Below are 19,228 nucleotides of genomic sequence, written 5' to 3' on the forward strand. Positions count from 1 at the left end.
TTTTCCTTTCCTTTGATAATAAAAAAAATCAGGAGATATCCATTATCATTTACCACCAAATGAAAGCCCAATTTGTCCTGAAAAAAACGCGGTATAATTCACCTGGATGTACAAAGCAGTTGTGATGATATGTACGGTTTTACTCACACATGTCAACATTGCAACATTGTGCTTAGGCATTTAGATTTGTTTTACCCTTAGGCGTGAAGGGGTTTATATCACTTAAAACTTGTAAGTAAAGGCTAATCCTAACTAACTCTCAGCCACATTCTAAGCCTAACCTATCTATCCCTGTAAAGAAGAAATCACTTATGTGTTATGTGTTACTTATGTGTTATGCAGTTGCTCTGGTCCGATTTCCAGTGGTGCCCTCTGTGTGCTGGAGACAGCCAACAATGGCTGGGAAATGCTTGGTAAGTGCCTTCACCAGTAGATTTACTATGGGGACTCCATTGTCAGCTGCCTCTCCTACACACTGAAGCTGTTGAACTTGACAGCTCAGTGTAGGACCGGACCATGGCGGATGCAGAACAGGTAAGTATAGTGATTTTTTTTTCTTTACCGGGCTAGATAAGTTAGGCTTAAATGTGGCTAACAGTAGGTTTGGAGTTAGTTAGGTTCAGGGGTGGACTGACCATTTGGAAACTCAAGCACTGCCCAAGGGCCCAGGGTCAGTAGGGGGCCCCATGAGATGCCCCTGGTACCTTTTTCATAGGCTTTTTTGAGTTTGGGCAAGGACACAGGGGCCCCATGATCCCCTATTGCCCGGGGGCCCCATGAGTTGCCAGTCCACCCCTGGTTAGGTTTTGCCTTTGCTTCCACTTTAGTTTAGCTGTTTCCGTGTCTCTGCTAGGGAGATTCACTCTCTCATGGTGTTCTTTGTCACTGGCAGAAAAAGTGATAGGAAATCCAACATTTTACAGTTCTCTCTGGAACAGGAGGTGGGGAAAATCATTAATCAGAGACACCTGTTCTTGTGACAAAAGTATAAAAAAGGAATTTACACTTTATCTGGTGACTTTTCCTGTTGTATATCTGGGACAGGAAATGAATGGAAACAGGACACGGATAGCAAAGAAACTCCAGGTTGTAGCTGAGCCTGTAGGATATACCATGGGCCCTAGGCTTTTGCCAAGGTGTCTTGTGGATGACCCAGTTCTAGTGGGCATCTTATAAAGGTAAAAGAAAATTGTGCGCTGCCAAATAATGAAAATAATAATAGATGAGCTGCTGCAAACACGTGTGTGTAAACATAAAAAACAGACTAAAACAAATGAAAGTGTCACGCTGCTAGCATGAATCAATACATATATACTGTATATACGAACAAAAATGTGACTGATAGTCCCAAAAGATGATAGAAAAATAAATGCAATTCTTCAAAAAAAAATCCAATTAATTAAAATTTCTTCCTGCAGTTGATTGCACCCAAAATCCCAGTGCTGTAAATCTTCAATACAAGTGAATCACCACAGTGAACATAGACTTCCAGGTGGACTCTCACCTTCTCGCATGGACCTGTATGTGGACACAGGTCAAACAAAGCATCTCCCCTATTAGTGGGGGTAACACATAACTTGCTCCTCTGTGCACTCTTCCCCTTATGAATCACTGGACCTTCACAAATGGCATCCGATTTCCGTACAGTCAACTCTGTGGATAGAGCTCGACAACCACAAAGTAGAAACCAAAAACCAGCACTTGTTTATTTTTGCTGCTCTGAGAACACGGAATCTAGCACTCGCTGAGGTGCCGCCCTTGATGAATTGGGGAATCTTGTTACTAGCAGAAAAGAGCAAAACAGGGCGCACTCTCCTTGTGCATTTCCATGATAATAAGAAATTTATTATAAAATTACAAATGCATACTCACAAACCAAAAAGGTCATAAAAACAGAGACAAGGAGTTAAAGATGCCAGTCGTGGACCGCACGCGTTAGCACTTTTACCCGAGGATCTCTGCTGTCCACGACTGGCATCTTTGACTCCTTGTCTCTGTTTTTATGACCTTTTTGGTTTGTGAGTATGCGCCCTGTTTTGCTCTTTTCTGCTAGATTTAGACTCATGACTGAGCTCATCCCTACTTGCAAAGCATTGTATAAAAATGCAGATGTTTTTTCACAATGCACCACATCTCACTTCATGCTTCCACCAGACGCCACACGAAAGCCCAGGGCATAGAAATATAAGAAATCAAGTTTTCCTTCATATCATCAGACCTTAAGTTGTTATAGTATCCACAACTTGGTGTATAGGTGGACAATACAGTGTTAATTCTGTTGTGGGGTATTTTATCTACTGAGCCTTGAAGTTATTTAACTAGCTGTGTTAAAGTTAGCATTTGGCAATGCTTTGTTTATCTCTGCCAATGGTAATCGAATTAGGAAAATAATTGTGATTTCTATAGCTGATTAGCCATGGTGGTTGGAACTTGAAACATTGTCTCAACCAAAAGTATCTAATGTCAAGGTACACCATTATATGATTACAGTAATATTTATTATAAAATCACTTTTTAAAGGCTGCATGTCAGTTTTAATAACATTCTTTATAGACATAACACTGACTGGCAGGATTGTAGACAATGTGTATGTGTTATCTCTGTTTTCAGTGCCATTTATCAACAGGTAATTACTGCATGTTTGATTACATGCGAATGGCACACATGGCTGCAGGCTCTGTCAGACTCTCATTGATTTGTAGGGCTTCCCACCCACAGCTGTTCATAAGAAAACCATACTGAGAGTCCTTCTGAAAATTGTAGTTGGCCTCATACTCAGATGTGTATGAGTAGCCCTTTCTTTTCTCAGAAAATAGGTGTGCAGAGAGTGCAGAGTTCGAGTGCGCTGTGCACAGAGTGCAGAGTTCAGGGGTGCACTATGCTCAGCTCACTTCCACAGCTCCTATGCATCCTCCATCCACTTCTCACTTATACCCCTCCTTAGCCCTCAAAAACTCCACCATTTTCCATGTGTCTTACCTTTGCAAAAAGCACCTGGACTGACTAACTGGCTAACTGCAACAGGCAAAGGTAGTGGAAAAACTTGTAATGTTCTTACACGCTGCCAGTTCATAAAATATTAGTAAAAAGCCTGTTGTTTACAGATCTTAATAGCACAATCTGATATTGGTAAAAGTACATGAGTCAGAGCAGTAACTTGTCCATGCTTAAAACACATTGCTTGGAGTTTTCAATCAGACAAAGCCAGCCTTGAGGCAGATAGCTTCTGCTGTGCTGTCTGTTTAGTGCTCTGGGAATCCTTTGTCATGTGTTATGCTTGACATTAAAGATCAAATATTATATAAGAATGTTACAAAGTCAATTTGTTAGATTTATCATACTTGTAAAATCAGATATGTAAAGTTTGTTTATATGAATACACAAAACAGCCCTTATAGAATACTTATCATGTTTGCTGTACATCTGTAGATCTGTACCAGCTGTAAGTTGGGAACTGGTCTGGAAGCTAACATTCAGCAACCATTTATTTGAGAATTCTAGAGTTTACAGTTAAATGTTTTATAGGACAATAAAATTACAGTACAAATTGGCAGTAATATTAGTTTGAGGTTTCTTAACTTCATTGAGTGCAGTTTCCTGTAAATTCACAGTATATTCAAAGCAATGGATCTTGGCAGCCACAGCTAGTCCATGCAAACTATGCAGAGGATATCACAAATAAATACCATATGCCACAAGAACACTGCGTATTAAGTCTCGGTGGTCTTGTCGTTTTGCATTGTAGTTTGTATTGAGTGATGCTATTCAGGTTACAGACACAGAAGATCTAAAACATCCTTCCATGCAGTAGCAATCATATTTCTTCTAGTGGCCAAATGCTACACAAAGTCAAGTTATTTGCAGCAAGAAAACAATAAAGTATGTATAAAAAAATAATAATTGTCCTTCAATAAAAATGATTAGAGATCCTTTTTCCACAAGGCATATACCATGAAAGGTATAATTTGCTAGTGAAAAAAAATGTGTGGAAATTAATTGTTGTTAATAGAAAGCTAGATTTAGTTTAGTCATTTTTATTTTGTTTTCATCTGTAAGTTTATATACTGATACATTTAATATTATGTTTGCTTGTTTGTATAAAATATCTATTTTCCATATTAACATGGTTGCATCCATGGTGCCCATTGTGAAAAACATGCTGGGCTTTCTAAAGAGAAAGCTAAGCACTAGTAGCCACTGTGCTGGGAGAAATGACAGCCAGTATGCCTGCTAATCAGGGATATTTTTAGCATAGTAGTTGTAAATGAAAGCACCCAAGAGCTTATATATTTTCTGAGACCTTATGTATTTTCCTCTTTGAAGTGGCTTAATACATGGACGTAATATAACAGTTTGCATCTATTAAAACACTAAAGATTTTCTTTTCATTGTATAAGAGGACTAATTCTTACACTGTGCCTCTGCTGAAATGGAATGTTTGAACAATAATTGGGATTAAAAGTGGGCAGATCTCACAGGAGTGGAGAATAGGGGATTTGACAGTTGCTATGATAATCAAAATAACCAAACTGCTGTGACATTTCAAATGTAGTGTGTGGGCAGTATGTTGGATGGCTGATCTTATGGACAGCTTGTGAACACATAGAACACTGTCTGTTATATCATAACACTGCAGAAAATGTCTATAATATAAAGGCTCACACACAAAAAAAGGAAGAAAGAGTGCAATGCCATGAATTGCAAGTAACACTGACTGTCATGTTACCATGCAGCACCAATTAACGCTTATGTACACTACTGTGCAAAAGTTTTAGCCAGGTGTGATAAAATGCTGTAATTTAGGAGTGCTTTTATCAATAGAAGAGTTAATAGTTTATTTTTATCAATGATCAAAATGGAAAGTAAATGAAGAGAAGAATCCAAATCAAACCTATATTTGGTGTGATCACCCTTTGCCTTTGGGGAACTAACCACAGATGTTTTGTGGATGTTGGCTGCCTCAAATCATTCTGTCTCTTCATCCCAGACTATTTGATGTTAGATCAGGGGTCTGTGGGGGCCAAACCATCGCTTTCAGGACTCCTTGTTCTTATTTACACTGAAGATAATTCTTAACCACTTCATGTCCTGACACTTTTACCTCCTTCCTGTCCAGGCCAATTTTCAGCTTTCAGCGCTGTCACACTTTGAATGACAATTGCGCAGTCATGCAACACTGTACCCATATGAATTTTTTAGCATTTGTTTGAGACAGATAAAACTTTATTTTGGTGGTATTTATTCACCACTGGGATTTCTAATATTTTTTTGCTATATAAATGAAAAAGTCCAAACATTTTGAAAAAAAGTGTTTTTCTTATAAAATTTTGCAAATAAATAATCTTTCTTCATAAATCTTGGCCAAAATGTATTCAGTTATCTTTTTAGTAAAAAAAAAATAACCCAATTTAGTTTATAACCAAAAATTATAATTTTTAAAACTTTTTTTGACTTTTTTTATATTATTATTATTATTATTATTATTATTCAGTATTTATAAAGCGCCAATAGTTCGCTCAGCGCTGTACATTACAAAGGGGGACAGAACATGTGACAGAACAATACCAATACAATGCAAAACATGAGGGGATCGAGGGCCCTGCTCTTTCAAGCTTACAATCTAGGAGGGAGGGGATGGTGGCACAGGAGGAGATAGCTGTGGGGGATGGAGATTATTATTTATGTTTTTCTTTTTAAACATACTGTCACCCTAGCAGTACAGTGTCACCATAGTGATACTGTACTACTTGTGGGAGGTGATGAAGATTTTTTTTTTTAACACTGATTGCTTTTATACCCATAAAGGCTGTAAAAGCAATCATTTCTCCATTTCTCTGGCTGCATTCTTGCAGCCATTGAGAAATACTGTGTGAGCTGTGATTGGTCACAGCTTGTCACATGGTACAAGGCTGTTGTGAATAGCCTTGTACCATGTGATCTCTGTGATCATTCACAGATTTCACATGTAGTAAGCAATGATGCTAGAAGTGGCATCTTACTTACACCTATTCATGTGATCACTGATTGGCCAATCAGTGATCACATAATCGGAACCTCACACAGAGGCCCCTACAGCGATCAGAGGACACAGTGGGCACCGCATCGCAGTGCTGCGCGCTCCCAAGGAGCGCGCACAATCCAAAATGGCGGCCGCCGTTTATGAACGGCAACCCGTCCCTGCACTGCCACCATCCGGCCGTTTATATACAGCGGCCGGACGGGAAGTGCTTATTGGCATTGGCTGTATGTTTGGGGTCATTTTCCTGCTACAGAATACATTTGGGGCCAATCACATGCCTCCCTGATGGTATGGCATGATGCATAAGTATCTGCCTGTATTTCTCAGTATTAAGTACACAGTTTATCCTGAATAAATCTCCAAAAACTCAATTTGCAGAAATGCAGCCCCAAACTTGCAAGGAACCTCCACAATGCTTCACTGTTGCCTGCAGACAGCCATTATTGTACCACTCTAGATCCATTTGGTGAACAAACTGCCTCCTGCTACAGGCAAGTATTTAAAATTTTGAATAACCAGTCCAGAGAACCTGCCATTTTTCATTTCCTATGTTTTTGTGCATAGTTGAGTCACATAGTCTTTTTTTCCACTTTGGAGGTATGGCTTTTTGGTCACATTTCTTCCATGAAGACCACTTCTGGCCAGACTTCTCTAGACAGTAGATGTGTGTACCATACTCCAACTGATTTCCACCAGTTCTGTGCTGATACTGCTGGACATCTTCCGGTGTCCAAGGGAAGTAAACATGATGTGTCCTTCATCTGCTGCATTAAGATTCTTTGGCCGACAACTGCTACTATGGTCCTCAGCATTGCCTGTTTCTTTGTACTTCTTTAAAAGAGCTTGAACAGCACATCTTGAAACCCCAGTCTACTTTGAAATCTGTGCCTGTTAGAGACCTTGCTGATGCAGTATAACTGCCTTGTGTCTTGTTGCTGTGCTTAGTCTTGCCATGGTGTAATGCCTGTGACTTGAAACCATCTTCCACAACCTCACCTAAGTAGCAGATTTTGACAGTTCCTCCCCAGTTTCAAGCCTCTTACTAAGCTGTTTCTTTTTCAGTTAATAAGTGTTTGAACCTACATGTGAAATTGATGATCATTAGCACCTGATTGGTATAATTAATTATTTAATCATACACCTGACTCTAATCCTACAAAATCCCTGACTTTGTGCAAGTGTACAAATTGATGCTGGTTTGAATCCAAAGGGTAGTCACACCAAATTCGCTCATTCTTTGCATTCTGTAAATTGATAGTATAAACAATTAAAATATATGTTTTAGAAAGCTTTCCTACTTTACATTTTTCCACTGCTGCCTAAAACTTTTGCAGAGTATGTGCAGCAATGATGCTTAACTTTGGAGTAATCATTTTTCTGCAGCCTTAGTTTTTAAAGCATAGATTTATTCTGCAGATACTATTTCAAAAAATGTCAAAAGAATAGCTCAACTGAAGTTATAGATATAGAAAATCATTCAGGTAGACATTGTACTAACAGTCCCTATTTTCATAGCCTTATCTCTACTTTTCTGCTACAGCAACAGCAGTATGCAGTATTAATGACAGCACAGTTCAATATCCAAAGAACAAAAGGTATACCGCTCAGGCAAACAATCCAGATCAATCCAGGACAGTTGCAGGCTCTGGCTCTGTGAAATGCGTTAACAGGTCCTGTATTCATGTCCTGGTGTTTTGTGTGTCCTATGGATCAATAAATACACACTATATTCATCTATCCTCCGGTGTGCTGCTGACCCTTCTTCCTGTAGCACAGTTCAATAGACACCAGAGTTTTGACCCCACTGCTTAGTTTGATGTATAATAAAACAGGCTAAGGTTATACATATCCCCCCTCTTTCCTAGTGCTACAAGTCTTGTGATAAGGGATGTTACCATTCAACAGGTACCCAAATTATTCATAGAACATTGGTAATGATCACACCATAATTGCATATTATGACGCACCGTTTGCCAGCATTGTTTATGTGTTTATGTATCACCTAGGCTTCTCAAGTACACATAGTAAGGGGCTCGGAATTTATGGCTGGTTTAGAGAAAAATTGGATTTCTGTATTTACTATAAAATAAATTTCTTGAAGTTCATTACTTCTGCACTGGAGTTTACTTGTGCCTACAGAATGATTGGACAAAACCCCACTCTCTTTCTTGTTCATTGAAGAACACAGGAATTCAGATTCTGTCAGGAAGTCCAAAAGCAGCCCAACCATACTAGCAAGGGGATGTGGTCATGATCTTAAACAACAGATTGACACAGTGGATAGCCGTGTAACTGCTCTAGAATCTTCCACGTCCACAGTAGATACCAGGCTGGAGGCCCACCAGGCTGTGTACCCCCACCATCTTATTGATATTCACCTCAAAGTGGAGAACGGGGAAAACAAGAACTGGCAGAACAACCTTTGCCTTTGGGGTATCCCAAGAGTGACTATGGAGCCTGACCTACGCTCCACGGTGGTAGCCATCCTCAACCTGCTCCTGGATAAACCACCTATGGCTGACTTGGAGCTGGATTGTGTTCATCATGTACAGGGCCCCTGAACCACCCAATCTGCCTCAGCGGCCCCGCTTCCCCCCCTCCACCCAGAGATGTCCTGTGTAGGCTGCACTTTTATTGTGTCAAAGAGGAAATACTACACAGGACCTGGTCCAAAGGGCCCAATGACTTTAATGGCACCACTGTCCATGTGTATCCAGATATCTCCCTCCAGACCCAAGCCATGTGGGGCATGTTGTGCCCCCTACTAGGAGGCTGGTGCGACATATCGCTGGGGTCACCCCTTCCATCTCATCCTACAGCACCAGGGTTCCTTCATCTATTTGTGCTCCCCAGACCAGCTTCCGCAGATTTTCCACCTACTGGACTGTCCGGCGGTCCCGGTGCCTGACTGGCTGTAGTCCCTTTAACATTCTGAGCTGTCAAGTCTCTCCTCAGCGAGACCACAGAGGATCCGCAGAGCGCAACTTCTGTACGTCTATCAACAATCCATCCAGATGCACACAGAAGATTGACTCCTTTCAATTGTCTCGTTGCCAGTGTGCCTGGTAGGGGGTAAACCCTTAGTTGGCATCTTCTAGTGGCCTACTGGACTTGCCCTGGTGAACTGGAGTCTTTCTACGCGTACCCCTATTGGACTCTCCAGTTTTTGGAGACTTGGACTTGGTTTTGGCCTTCAGTTTCCTTTCTCAGATGTAGGTAGCGCCACTTGTTCCTAGACCCCACATTTTCTATTTACCGTTGCCCACCTACTTGTTTTTTCTAGCTAGACAATGCCTTTCATAGTCCTATCCATTACCCACAACCCAGAATGTAGCCCCTAGGAGCCATTGTGAGCTCCCCCCTGATTTTGCATTTAGAACAAAGTGCATAGTGCCTGTTTGTTTAATTTCTGTGTTTTGCCTCCATGGCTGGGTCCTCCACCCTTAAGCTCCAGTCCCACTTCCATTTCTAGTTCCCGGAAGGCATAGACTAGATTTCATCCATCTCCACTCGGGTTCGGCTGAGCTTGTATACTTGAACTGATCCCCATTTTACCATTTTTGTCTTAGTGGGGGCAAAGGAGCCATCATGTGGACGCCATGCACACAGTCTAATGGCACTTGAGGTATGTGTTGAGTTATCACATTGTTTTTTATTCAGTTTTCTCTGTTGATCCAACTCTGGGATCTGTGGGCTCCCATGCCCCCTCCCTATTATTCATGAGGGTCAGCCGGGGCACTGCACTCAATGCCTCAGAGTCCAGTGCATTTTGGATGAATGTCTGCGAGGGTTTCGTACATGAAGGATCGGCACCGTTTGGCTGGGCTGCTTCCTCTTCATGGCATGGGGTGCACTGCCCCCTCAGCCTTCCTCTTCTTTAGCTCCTCAGGTTGTTAGTCTGCCTGCCAAATGTATATCTTAGCCTGACATCCAGTTTCCTAATGTATATCACCTCCCCTTCTTCTGGGGTTTGGTGCCTGTCTTATTGGAATTTATGGAGGAGATCTGCATTCTTAACTTTGCCATGGACCCAGCCCTTGACGTTTCAAGGGGTATGTCTCATCTCTCATATGCCTGTCTTAAACAGTTGAAGGCTGAACTCCACCTCCTGCAGCTGGTGTCTCTTCCATGGTGTCTCTTGAACCCTGGTGACAGGGACTACTCCTTTTATTCCTCAGTACATCAAGCTTACTGCCACCTGGACTGCCTCTTGATTGCCCACAAAGAACTCTCTTGGGTTCAGTCGACGCACATCTGGGACATACTTTTGTCAGACCACGCCCTGATCCATCTTACTCTTCAGCTCGGAGTCCCCCATCATGGAGACTCAATGAAGCCCTTCTTCAATCTCCCGACTTTCGGTGGACGTTGGAGTCAGTTTTATTGGATTTGTGTGATAACAATGTGAGTTTAGTTGACAATCCCTTGGTTTTATGGGAAGTGCTCAAGACAGAGCAACTCATCGGTATGCTGCCATGGGTAAGAGCCCAGAAAGGAAAATTACAGTAAGAAAGAATGGCAATTTTCACTTGATTTGCCACACCCATAGGACCAACTGTGATGTATGACACCCCTACTCAGGGAATGCATGTTGAAGGTATTGTGGAACATTACAGAATATAAATACAGATGCATTATTTTCAATAAATTTATATTGATCAAAGTGCTTTTTTGTTTTTTTGCCCACCTCCCAGCTTACCATACGGCACTCACCCCCTGCCTCACTTGTAAGCTGATGTAGACAAGGTAAGTATGCATAAGGGGAGGGGGATCAAAAGTAATAAAGGCACTTTTTTTCTGAGAGTACACTTATCCTTTAAGGGCTAAAAAATGGCTAGTAGGGCATATCAAAAGGAAAGTAAAGAATGAGAGCATATAACGGTCTGGTTTGATATTCATGACAACTGTAATGTAAAACTATTGGGCAAAAACATACAGATCTTTGGTATTGTACATGAAAACAGGGTCTAGTCAACATTTGTGCATTTTTTATTTAAAATGCACATCCTGTTGTGAAAGTAAATACGATTGATTCAATCAGCACTTATCAGCCATGCCCAAAGGGTGAAAACTAACCATGTTTAAGCAGCAGTAATTATCCAATTCTCATCTTGACAGACAAGGTATGGTAAGGCATGCAGGGATTTTAGACCTGAGAATCTGAGCTGCCCTTGGGGTAGGGTGCAAGCCCAGTGGTCTGCCATTATGAAGACAAAGGAAACATCACTATGCAAATGTGTAAATTAGACAGGATTTCAGCTTATGTGGTGGTAATATTTCAACTGACTAAACTGCTGCTGTAAAACATGTTTCACAGTGCTCCCCCTTGTCACTTTAATGTCTTGTTTGCATGCGTCATACAGCACTGTATTTGATATTAGCAGTATTACCAAGGTATGATATCGTGCTGTACAGGAAAAGATACAGTATAAGGATAGCACCAGATTTTTTATTCCTGGTGGGTTAAGGTGTAGTAAAAGTAAGCAACAATGATTTGGCCAGAATTTTCCAATCAAGGGTTCAGAGCTTGGAGAATGTCTGTTGCAGTCATTTTCATGTTAAACATGGACAAACTTTGGACTGTTGCTTAGTAATGGCATGTATTATGTGTCTGATAAGGTCCATTTAGTATACCTACCCATTTGAGTATTACAGTTCAACACAAACTAAGGTGACCAGAGTTTCCAAACATGAATTGGGGAAACCCTACTTACCACGCCCACTTTTATTGGGGGTGGGACAGGGATGGGGTTATTTTAGCAGTCTCAAATGGTGAGTGTGGCCAAATTGTCTTAAAATAGGAGGAGCATAAATGCATATGGTTAAATTAAGCCTGAGCCTACTCTGCTCTTGGTCCAGAAAGTGTAATGCACAGAGTGCATTGATCAGGAATGCATAACACACAGAGTGCATAGGTCAGGAGTCTGTAACACAGAGTGCAGGGGTCAGAAGTAAGTAAAGCCCTTCTCCCAATACAACCCCCCCCCCACAACAAAACCGTCTCAAGCACAAATTACCCCTCCCCTCCCAGAATTGTAATCACCAGACCTTGTCATTGCATTGCATCTGCTTTTGAGTTCCCAAGGTCTCAACTCCATGATGCCACCTTTTTTTTTCTCCTATATGTCACTTATGCTGCAATTGTTAAAATATACGAGGAACTAAAGGATAATCATGAAAATAAATGAACTACTAAGAGGCAAATGTGACAATATGCAGTCATATGGGGGACATTGGGGGTCATGATGACGCACTGTGGCCCACTGGGAGCTTACGATGGACTTGACAGGTATGAGGAAGGGTTTTAAATGCAGGGGTCAGTCGTACGTAAAGCAGAGATCAGTAGTATGTAATGCACAAAGGAGAACAGGAGTAAGTAATGTAGAGTTAAGAGGTCAGTACTATATAAACGCAGAGTGGAGGGATCAGTAGTAAGTAAAGCATAGTGCAGATGTTAATAGTAACTAGGGCAGTGCAGACGTCAGGAGTAAATAATGCAGTGTGCAGGGATCAGTAATAAGTAATGCAGAGTTCAGGGATCAGTAACAACATAGAATTATAGGATCAGGAGTAAACAGAATTCAGAGGTCAGTAGTAGGTAATACAGAGGGCTGGAGTAAGTAAGGCAGAGTTCAGAGGTCAGTAGTAACACAGAGTGTAAAGGTCAGCAAAATGTAATGCAAAGGCATAGGTCAGGAATAAATAACGCAGAGGTCAGGAGTAAGTAATACAGAGGGCCAAAGTCATCAGTAAGGCAGAGTGTGGGGTGAGTATTAAGTAAAGCACAGGGGCAAAGGCCAGTAGTAATGCAGATGACAGTAATAAAGCAGTATCGGGCAGGTAGTAATGCACAGAGCAGTAGTAAACAAGACAGAGTTCTGGGGTCAGTAGTCATGCAAAGGGCAGTAGTAAGTAAGACAGAGCACAGAGGTCAGGAGTAAATAAGAGAGAGCAGGGGTCACACAGTCACAGGCAGCACTTAGGTACTGTGTTTTTGTCCATCTGGCCGCCCTTGCCCAAGGTTCACTGACCTGCATAATTGCACAGAAGCAGCCCCTTGGAAGCTCTCTGTCCATCTTGCGGCCTCTCCTTGCCCTGGCCCTGCTTACTTACTGCCACACAAAAAAAAGCAAAGGAACAACTTATATAACGCCACCCCTCCCCTGCCAAAGAAAGGAGGTAGGTAAAGTAGATCACTTTATATCTGCACCTGCAAACCAACTACAAGTGGGCCTTGACATTTGGAAGGCAGGGGGCCTCTCCTACTTCCTTCAGGCAGCATAAACGCAAATTTCAAGTCAGATTACTCTGCAGTGCTCCTGGGATGCCATATTTAAAATGAAGAGTGAATTAGGGATATGTTGCAGGTGGGAACAGTCCCCTGAATTCGGAGACAGACCCCTAAAACCAGAGACATCTGGTGACCCAAATGTAATTATAAAAGGTGTGACAAAAAGTGATTATCAATAACTCTTGCCAACTAGGATGAGATATTAAAACTTTTTGCAGTAAGAAGAGTACACAATGATTTCTAATTGCTATTTTCTATTTTTAGATAGAAGCCTAGGTTGCTGCTAAAACTGCATGAAACATTTGCATCTTTCGTGTCGAACACATCTTTGTCTGCAACTTTGTAAGACATTCAATTTGCCAAGAATGTTTAAAAAGTGATCGGTGGCCTTTATTTCTGGCTTTGCAAAGTTTTATTTTCCTCTGGAGGGAATGCAGCAGACTGAGATTTCTGTGCTATTCTTTTTACAAACCCTAATCAGTCATAACTTTATGACCACCCACATAATATTGAGTAAGTCCCAACTTTTTCCACCAAAACAGCCATCACCCATCAGAGCCACTTGTTTACTGAAGGAATGCTGTCATATCTGGCACCAAGCCATCAGTAGCATTTTTGGAGTGTGCCAGAGTGCATTATAATGGAAAATTGTCTCCGAGAAGGGGTGTACTTGGTCAGCAACAATGTCAATTAGCATCCACATGAATGACGGGTCTCAAGGTAACCTGGCAGAACATTGCCCAGAGTGCTATAGATATATATATATATATATATATATATATACACAGTATCTCACAGAAGTGAGTACACCCCTCACATTTTTGCAAATATTTTATTATATCTTTTCCTGTGACAACACCGAAGAAATGACACTTTGCTACAATGTAAAGTAGTGAGTGTACAGCTTGTATAACAATGTAAATTTGTTGTCCCCTCAAAATAACTCAACACACAGCCATTAATGTCCAAACCACTGGCAACAAAAGTGAGTACACCCCTAAGTGAAAATGTCCAAATTGGGCCCAATTAGCCATTTTCCCTCCCATGTCATGTGACTTGTTAGTGTTACAAGGTCTCAGGACTATAAGAGGGAGAGAGATGCACAAAAATACTCTCATTTTGTGAGGTTGTTTGATGAGCAGTAAAGGTTATTCAATACAAAGAAGGAAATGGGGCAGAAGTGCGGCTCTTTTGTTTACGTTAGGACTGTAATTGTACTTTTGGGCAGAAGCTACTCCATCTGACAGTACTGCCCTTATTTCAGTGCCTGGTGCCTAAATGCAGAGTGTGCTGCAGTTCCCAGAACCATACAATAGCTATGCAAAGCTTCTACAGGTGCCCAACAGGTAGCAGAACCAATACCTTCACACAAAGAGCCATGGGCTGCATGTTGGGCACCAGGAGTTTATGTAAGAGATCTTCCACAGATCCAGAGAGCATTGTCTTTAGTCTGTGAAGAGCTTAGGCCCTTAAACACTGGTTGGTAGTCGGGTGCGCAAGCATGATCCAAGTCTCAGACACCCATATCTTAGGAAAGGCAAAAGTGGTTGGAGCTGTCAAAGTACACCCCCATCCTATGAAACAAGCCGTACTTTTTTGCTTTAAGGATGCTGCTCAAAAACAAAATGGACAGATCATCTCACACCTATAAATCACTCTGCTTTGATTGATGGCCTTCTCTGTGAAATTTGATAAGTATGATGATAGCTACAGAAACGGAATTGATTCTACTGTGTCTTTTTTTTCTTGTGCTTTCCAGGTTGATGTCCTGAAGGCAGACATGGAGAGTGCAGAGTGGAAAATCCTGGAGAATCTGATTTTAGAAGGTATTGTGGAGCAGATAGGACAGCTTGTTGTAGAAATCCACCTTCACTGGCCTGGATTTGAAGTCAGTGGAAATGACAGCTCTGTTGTGAGATTCTGGTACAGCTTGTTCAAAGAACTTGAGCAAAAAGACTTCAGACTTTTCTACACATATAAAGACTTATCTAAACCGCAATTGTTCCTAAAGAAAGAAGCTTTCAATGCAAGCAGTTGTTATATCCTTAGCTGGGTTAACACCAGGTGGTCATGAGATGAACATTTCTACAGAATTGTTGACCGAAAGCTATATTTTACAGAAATCTGCTGGATGGAGAAATATTGGTTTATTTAAAATTTTAAATTTTTATAAATGTTTGCCTGGTTGCATATTAAGAAGGGAATTTTCACTGTTTATATCATAAAACATGGACATTTTTCTGCTGATCATATTTTTCATTGCAGTACTTTTTTAAAGTAGTATTAAACCCAAAACTAAAACATTTTATTTATTTCAGCTTACCAATCAGTTGTGGTGGCTGCATCAGTTTTCTTCCCTTTGGCTTTCTTCCCTCTGTTTTCACCTGGTGATATGGCCAGTTACACACCTTCGGTATTAGTGAGATACCACTCTGGAGGAATAAGCCAGGACACAGCAGACGCCAGCCTCTGTCAGTCTGGGAGGTGGGGGTGTTAAATGTATTATCAGATTTAAAAACAGTAACAAATTGAAGCCAAACTCCAGCTCACACTTTATAATCAGTTACAGTAGTTTTGTTCCCTTTTGGGATAGAGGTTTTACATGAATAAATAAATGCTGACCATATTAACCATCCCTGCCAGTGTTGAATGGTCTGTATCATCCCTGTAACTGATACATAAAAGCTTGAGGTTTTGTAAAACAGAATTGCTGGCCAGATCACCAGATAAAAATAGAAAAAAAGAAAGCCTAGAATAGAAAATAAATGCAGCCATCACATCTAAGGATTGGTAAGCTGCAATACAATAAGTATTTGCTTTTGGGTGTAATACTGCTTTAACGTTCAATTAAGTTCTTGCATTTTACTACTTGTTTTGCAAACACATGGATCTCCTTTATGCAGTATGGGAAAGTATTCTGATTCTGGTGCACGAAAGGCCCATTTTCCAAGAATTAAAATGTATTTGTGCTCCATTATAATTTTAAAGGATCGCTGGAACGGTCACACCTATACAAAAATGTTGCTTGAATTAGGGGACATTTCCTACATACTGTATTATGGAGAGTTAAAGATGCTATGGACTAAAAAAAAGTCATAGCCCTTTGTGTATTAACCCAAATCCAAGCAAATTAAATCCTTCCAATAACAAGGCATATAATGTAAGGAATATTATGATGCTGTTGTATTTTCTCTGTAGATTAGTAAATCATTTATGAGAGTACACAAATGGCCCACATAGCCTTCAGCAGATGGATGCAATTTAATATATTTTGTCAGTATTGTCCCTTCAAACACAGCTTAACTATGCAAATGACAATGAATTTGTAAAACTTTTTCAGTTCATAGTCACATTAAGGCTATCAGGAAGATTTCTATAGTGCAGCTATTTTCTTTTTAAATGAGATGTAAAATGCTACCTTACTGGAAAGTACTGTATGTTACAGTGGACCTAAGCAGCAAACAGATTTTCTTCTCCTGCTGCCTATCATAAAATAAAAAAATGAGACCATAATTACCTGGTGAGGGGGCTTCTAGCGCAGTGCTTCTGCAATAAGGTCTGAGTTCCAACAAGTGACATGATTTGTTTGAAGCTGAAGCATGGACTACATGTGAGCCGAAAGGTCTAATACCTGTTGCTGTAAAAGCTGTCACATGACTACTTTACTACAATGACAGTTGTGATCTTTACATGCCTGCATTTACCATTCTAGCCTTTCAGTATCTGTGCTTCTCAAACCTGTGCCCAAGTCCCACCAGTAGTACATATTTAGCAAGTCCCTTCACCTGTGCATATAGATCTGTGTGGAATATCCACCAAACAAACTCTTGGTGGAACTTTAGAACAGGTTTGGGAAACACTGCAATAACTATAGTTGAAGATTAGCCTGAAGGAATTGTATCCACCAACAAGATTAAGATATCAGGCATTATATTATCTAATCTGCTGAAGCCTGCTTTTGGCCACTCCTAAAATTTAAACAAAGGTATCTCAAATAGTAACTTAAGCTGGCCATATATGGATCAAAATTCAGCCAGTACAGCAGGAACCTGTTGAATTTCTGTCTATGGGCAGGCTTGTTGTACTGAAGTCGATCCAAAAGCATGTCAGATTTTTTTTCACCTGACCACTGCTGGCAGCTATAGTCACCAACAATAATCATTGTATTTTGCCAGTGGGGAAGGCTACCTGTGCTCCAAGCTGGCAAAACACCGTAGTGCTGTGGGAGGCATTCCCCCATCAATACTGACTGTGTTGATGAAGGAATCAAGAAATTTTCTTTTCTTCAACCCATGGCTGAAGGAAAGAAATTTACACAATGTATGGCCTGCCTTACTATTTAGACCATCATTGGTGCTGTTATTTTAGACAAAGCTAATGCATATTCCCTTTTAAAAACATGTGGCACATGCATCCTTATTAGTAAAGATCTACATATTTTCAAGAAAAGTATTTGCAAATAAGTTTCTGTATGGCCATTGTATGTTCAAACAGAATGGGATGAATGTGAAATTCATGAAACACAGCTGGATTGTGTTGACAATGTTTAATTATATTATTTTATGTATGTTAAGTATTTATTTGGATCAATTTGCTGTTTGTGAAATAATGATTGACTGGAAAAATAAATGGCACTATATAACATATATGATTGTTTTATGTGTTATATCCTCCAAGTAATGTAAAAGAAAAGATTCCTGTGTCTGTATGTCTGTAAAAGCCATGTACAGTTCCTGTTAACTAATGCCAAAGATACAGCTTATAAACAAAATACAGGAACAGGTTGGCATAAGCATCATAGTTAGTTATGGGAAACCAGTTTGAGGGGACAGGAATGTTGTGTCTAAAATATAAGTTTACAGCCCAGATGGTTTCTCTTTCTTTTACTGTAAAAACTTATGCCAACCTGTTCTATAAATTCCTGGTGCAATATACTCATATAGACCAGGGTGGCTTCATTTCTGGGTGATAGACCACAGGCCAGATACGACGAGCCATAGATCTGGTCTCATTGTTGAGTTTAAACTGGGATGATGTAGGCACTAGGCGAAGGATGCTCCTGTCATTGGACCTGCATAAGGCCTTTGACTTTTTATTGTGGTTCTTCCTTTTCCACATTTTGAGGAAATAGAATTTTGGACCAAAATATCTTACTCTCCAGCCAACATCACTGCATATAGTTGCAAATTAGATCTTATACATATCAAAAGGGGGGGTAGGCAGGGATGTCCTATCTCGCCTTTCCTCTTTGTTATAGCAATTGAGACATTGGCGATAGCTATCAGGTCCCATCATAATATTCATGTCATCTCTAGTGGAGACAGAACACATAAATGTGCTTTATGTGCCGATGATCTGTTGGTATCTATTACAGACCCAGTTACGACCTTGCCTAACTTATTTGCCACTTTGTCTAACTTTGGAGTCATCTCGGGATTGCGGGTAAATCAACCTAATCAGAAGTTCTAAATGTTAACCTTCTGGAGTCCATCCTGAGATCAGTAAGCATGTCCTTGTCTTTTAAATGGTGCACACAGGCACTTCCCTATCTGGTTGTCAAACTTACATCTGATATGTCCATGTTGTATCAAGCTAATTATACTCCGTTTTATGCCTCTGTAGAACATGACTTAAAGAACTGGCAGGCCCATACTCTTTCCTGGATGGTTAGAATAGCGGCAATTAAGATGACGGTCCTTCCTACAGTAGAATGCTGTACTACTTCTGGTCACTACCAATCCAAGTCCCATCCTCTATTTTTGGAAAACTGCATTCTTTGATCTTTAAATTCATTTGGATTACTGGTTGTTCCAGGGCAGCCTACTCTATGTTGTATATCTCCAAATGCCGCGGTGGTCTGGGAGTCCCGCACTTTTTGCGCTATTACAGAGCTTCTAAACTGGTCCAGTTATATCAAA

At 40.6% G+C, this 19,228-nt stretch overlaps 1 protein-coding gene across 2 annotated transcripts in view; it reads left to right on the plus strand.

Annotated features, from left to right (window-relative positions):
* METTL24 (methyltransferase like 24) overlaps positions 1 to 17,956 on the plus strand; it is a 109,781-nt gene extending 91,825 nt beyond the window's left edge. For both annotated transcript variants that reach the window (XM_089664644.1, XM_089664652.1), the window contains one exon: positions 15,070 to 17,956. In XM_089664644.1, coding sequence (XP_089520770.1) covers positions 15,070 to 15,384 — 315 coding nt within the window. In that variant the 3' untranslated portion in view covers positions 15,385 to 17,956. The remainder of the gene's footprint in view (positions 1 to 15,069) is intronic.
* The last annotated feature ends 1,272 nt before the right edge of the window (positions 17,957 to 19,228 follow it).

This window comes from Staurois parvus, unplaced genomic scaffold (genome assembly GCF_062004578.1).
Source record: "Staurois parvus isolate SC_StPar_1 unplaced genomic scaffold, SC_StPar_1.0 ptg000048l, whole genome shotgun sequence".
Taxonomy (NCBI): Eukaryota; Metazoa; Chordata; class Amphibia; order Anura; family Ranidae; genus Staurois; species Staurois parvus.